General features: G+C 43.5%; 1 protein-coding gene across 1 annotated transcript in view; it reads left to right on the top strand.

Annotated features, from left to right (window-relative positions):
* PRDX3 (peroxiredoxin 3) overlaps nucleotides 1-4,068 on the top strand; it is a gene marked incomplete at both ends in the record, with an annotated part of 4,545 nt that extends 477 nt beyond the window's left edge. The window contains 4 exons of the mRNA XM_010185367.1: nucleotides 17-158; nucleotides 919-1,054; nucleotides 2,797-2,900; nucleotides 3,903-4,068. Of these exons, the coding sequence (XP_010183669.1) occupies nucleotides 17-158; nucleotides 919-1,054; nucleotides 2,797-2,900; nucleotides 3,903-4,068 (548 nt within the window). The remainder of the gene's footprint in view (nucleotides 1-16; nucleotides 159-918; nucleotides 1,055-2,796; nucleotides 2,901-3,902) is intronic.
* Nucleotides 4,069-4,471: the final 403 nt, after the last annotated feature.

The raw sequence follows: 4,471 nt of genomic DNA, 5'->3' as shown, positions 1-4,471 counted from the left end.
GGTTTCTCCCTCGCAGGCTCGGCGCGGTTCGCTCCAGCGGTTACACAACACGCCCCGTTTTTCAAAGGCACGGCTGTTGTTAACGGAGAGTTCAAGGAGCTAAGCCTGGATGATTTCAAGGGGAAATATCTGGTCCTCTTCTTTTACCCCCTGGACTTGTGAGTGTGGGTTTATCTCCTTCCAGATGGGCCTCCTGCCTTGCTGAAGGTCATCGGAAGCGCTGCTGCAGATCATTGCTGTCTCAAGCGGCTGATTTTACCTTATCCAGGCCAGTCATGCAAGGCAGGGGTGTCCGTTTATAGAGCGTGAGTGATAAGACTTGGGGGCAGATGGCCATTGTGTGCTAAAGCAGTGGATCTGGTGGCTGGAGAGCATCTTCCAGCTGGCCGGACTGCTTTGGGAGGTAGACATGGCCTTGCAAGTGTGGTTCCTCTCACAGTCAGATCCCAGAGATGAGGGCATTGCTTTGCAGTTCAGGGTCGTGTTGGAGACTCCTTTTAAGCAGCAGAACTGCAGGTGGATGGCTCCAGAGCAAAGGGTGAACAGACAGGGCTCAGCCTGTCCAGAAGACTTGAATTATCAGGAGCATTCTGGGCACATGGAGGAGAATTTAACCTTCCTGTTACAGTTTTCAAAACCTCTCTGTCTAGAGAGTGTCTTGCAAAGACAGTTTCTCCATCTCAGCAAAAAATATCTCAAACTGAGAGTTGAAAGCTGGTGTGCCAGCTAGGGGGCTGTGGCTGTTGCTTTGAGACTGGCTGAAGCTAATTGCAAGGAGGAAACGTGGTCAGAATTACCAGGCTAAAGAAAACACGTGGCTGCGTTAAGGCCTAGAAACAGAAGTGAGAGTTTCTCTTCTAAAAGAACTCTCCAAAAAGATTGGAGAATCATTACAGCCTGTTTTCTCTTCCCACCCAGCACCTTTGTCTGCCCGACAGAAATTGTGGCTTTCAGCAACAAAGCAAATGAATTTCGTGATGTGAACTGTGATGTGGTGGCAGTTTCTGTGGATTCTCATTTTTGTCATCTGGCCTGGATAAATACACCACGAAAGGTATGAATTGGGCAGCTGTTTGGGGCTTTCTCTACTGGCATGTTTCCTTTTCACAAGACCTCCTGAGAAGACGAGTTAAGTAAACAATTGTGCAAACACCGATTTCAATAATTAGACTGTAGTGATATATTAAGGAATTAACTTCTACATTTGCAGACATAATTCTGATCTCAATCTTTTTCTTGATCTTTTCCTTAATAATCTGGGGCTTTTTTAATCTTCGGTTTGCTCTCTTGCTAGTCCTGTCGGTTACATCAAATCCTGATAGATGTATCGTGAAGACAAATACTCCATGTACAGGTTGCTGTCCTAAGCTGCTTGTTACAGCTGATGGTTTGTGTGCACTCACAGAAGATGAACAGCAGCTGTTTAGTCCTTACTGTTAACCAGAACCTAATGGTGGTGGTTTTGGAGCAGAAGCAGAACAACCAGTTTATTGCACTGATATTATTAACTCAGCTGAAATGGTTCTACTTCAGCAATACAAATGGAGGCTCTCAGCTTCCGTCAGGGAAAGGAATTAATAAAGACAGCCTTTTACTGGAGAGGATCCTCTTTCAGCTGTACACAAAAAATGCCTGCATTTGATCACATAAAGCCTGTCACTGGTTTGGTTTGCTGTAGAGAATCAACAGTGTTGCAGGAAGGTGCACAAGCTTCTGTGTAATCCATCAGCTACGACCCATCTGGTTGTGTGGACAGCACTCTGCGGCAGTGCTTGCAGGCCGGGGTGCCTCCAGGTGCACCACTGCTGTGCAGACAGGGGAGGGAGGAGAGTTTCCTGGATGTAACACGGCTTGGGTGACCCTATGGAGAGTATTTGCTTTTTGCATGCTTTGTTTAAAGGTCTAAAATGTAATTATGGTCTGACTTTACTGCGTTATGTGAAAGCTGTTCAGTCAGGTGTTGCTGCGTGCACACCCTGCAGAGGGTGGAAAGAATTTTGTGGTGGTGCAGACAGAAAACTGAAACCCGGAGAAGCTCAGGCCTTGTTTTCTCCAACATCTGCATTCAGAGCTCTGCATATGAGAACTCGGGTGCAGACGAGCATTTGTAGGATCAGGGTCTGAGTGACTGAGATTGCACAATGATTCACTGATGATGCCAGGAATAGAAAAGCTAACAAACTCTGGGCTTGTTTCAAGGATAGAGAGCTTATCTCTCCTGCAGTACCAGTGTGTTGCAAAACTGAAAGAAATCTTGGTTGACTCTCCAAATAGTATTTAAATTAATTTGGGGGAGGAAAACAATATAATCCATGCACTAAATGGAGAGAGCAGCAAAACTCTGACATACCTGGCGTGGCTGTTAGAAGCCCTGTGTTTTGTCTGTTTATAGTATGCAGGTTTGTTTTCCCTCCCCACCACGTTCATCTCATTTAATTTTGAACACTTAAATATGCAGTAGAAATCTTTGTACTCAAAGCTCCTGAAGAGGGTACAAGGGAAATCCTTCTGAAGTTTTATGACTGTTGTCATAGGTAGCCATTTACCACCAAAATAAGCAACTTTAAAATGCTCAGTGCAAAAGAAGTTTTTGGGTTCCAAAGAAACCAAATGTTCCTGACTGCTTTAAGAGAAAAAATAAACAACCTAAACCAAAACTAAACCAAATAAACAACACTCCTCCCATGGTTCCTTTCATGGAGCAAATGTGTTTTGTTGCACTGAATCCAGTGACTCAAGAAGGATAATCCTGAAAAGCATTTTGTAACAAAATGGAACCTTACTCTTTTTCCCTAGAGCGGCGGTTTGGGCAAAATGAATATTCCAGTTCTGTCAGACCTCACTAAACAAATCTCCCGTGATTATGGCGTGCTGCTAGAGGGACCTGGCATAGCGCTAAGGTAACACAATTCCTGTTAACTCTGTTGTGACACAACCCAGTCTAAACCAGCGTGAGCTGTACTGTCCCCTCCAGCAGGGGAAACTGCACAGGGGTCAAAGGAAGACACCAGGGTATGACTTTTTTGTGCAGAACTGGATCACACCGTAGGAAAAGAGCACATGGCCATTATGGCATGCAGGGAAAAGCCAGCTGTTCTGCTCTGGGTTAGTGGGAGACGTCCATGTCACTAAGGAAAACAAGAGTAGGATAGCAGGGACTTTACAGTTTTTTTACGTTTTTTCACAATACAAAAGATCTGTCTTTTTTTTTTTTGGTTTTGTTTCTTCTGAAGTGAGAAGAGACTGCTTGAATTTCTGTGTAAGGAGTTTCTAAAGCAGTAGTCCTCGAGACCACTGTGGTCAATCCCATAATTATCCACAATAAACAACTTGACATTTCCTTCTCCACCATAGGAATACATATTAAAAGCAAATAGTGGTCCTTGAGACCCATTGGATTGGGTAGGAGTCTTCTGGAGACATTCATTTCCTGATCTCTTTGGATCAGGAACTTCTGACATTTGTTTGTTGACAAGTTAATTAGTATGGTAAGACTGGGACTTTGGTTTTCACAGATGTTTCTATGCAGCGGGATTTAATTTACTAGCTTAATATGTAAGCAACTCTTCACTCAGTACCTGCAGATTTTCGTATCAAAAAGACATGGGAACAATGTCAGCTATCAATTTTGAAATATAGGTGGAATCAGAAGTTCTACCTTCGTTACGTCTGTCTCGATTTGATAGTCTTTATGCATACTCCATAACTCCATAATGCCATACCAGTTGACTGGTTCTTGGCTTTGATCACTGCTCTAACAAGCCATATATCCAGTGCTGCATTGCTCCTCCTAACTCTGATACGTGCCATCTAAGAACTGCCTTGCTGAAACAGTTCATCCAGTTTCTTGTGCTTCATCTTGCAATGGGATTTGCATTCCCTAAATTCTTGCTCAATTACAGGGGTCTCTTCATCATTGATCCAAATGGGATTATCAAGCATCTGAGTATCAACGATCTCCCCGTCGGTCGCAGCGTGGAGGAGACGCTCCGCCTGGTGAAAGCATTCCAGTACGTGGAAACGCACGGAGAGGTTTGCCCTGCAAACTGGACTCCAGATTCCCCTACAGTAAGCATCTGCTAAATACCACTTCTCTAAATATAGACACTGGCATATTTCTGCATGACTTAGGGCTGAGAACCACTGTAACGTGAGGTGCTTGACTGAGTCTGTGTCTGTTGTATAAATCTGAGGCTTTTATTGGTTGGACCGATTCAGTCTATTTGTATGATACCAAATGTGTGATCTCTGTGAAGAAAGTCACTGGTTTTCTTTTAGCAGACACAAATTGTATTTAAAACTAAATTGACTTGCACTGTTCACCAGTTGTCTTCACATTTTTTTACTTACTTAATGCCCTGCTTGATAATTAGCAGGAAAAATGTGTTACATACTTAAAATTTTGAATTACGAGTTTGTACATGATTTAGGCTTTCATCTTTTAACCAAGTGCAAAACCAGAAGTAACTTG

The sequence above is a fragment of the Mesitornis unicolor genome, unplaced genomic scaffold (genome assembly GCF_000695765.1).
Source record: "Mesitornis unicolor isolate BGI_N332 unplaced genomic scaffold, ASM69576v1 scaffold1255, whole genome shotgun sequence".
Classification (NCBI taxonomy): domain Eukaryota; kingdom Metazoa; phylum Chordata; class Aves; order Mesitornithiformes; family Mesitornithidae; genus Mesitornis; species Mesitornis unicolor.
This window is presented reverse-complemented; position numbering and strand designations above follow the sequence as displayed.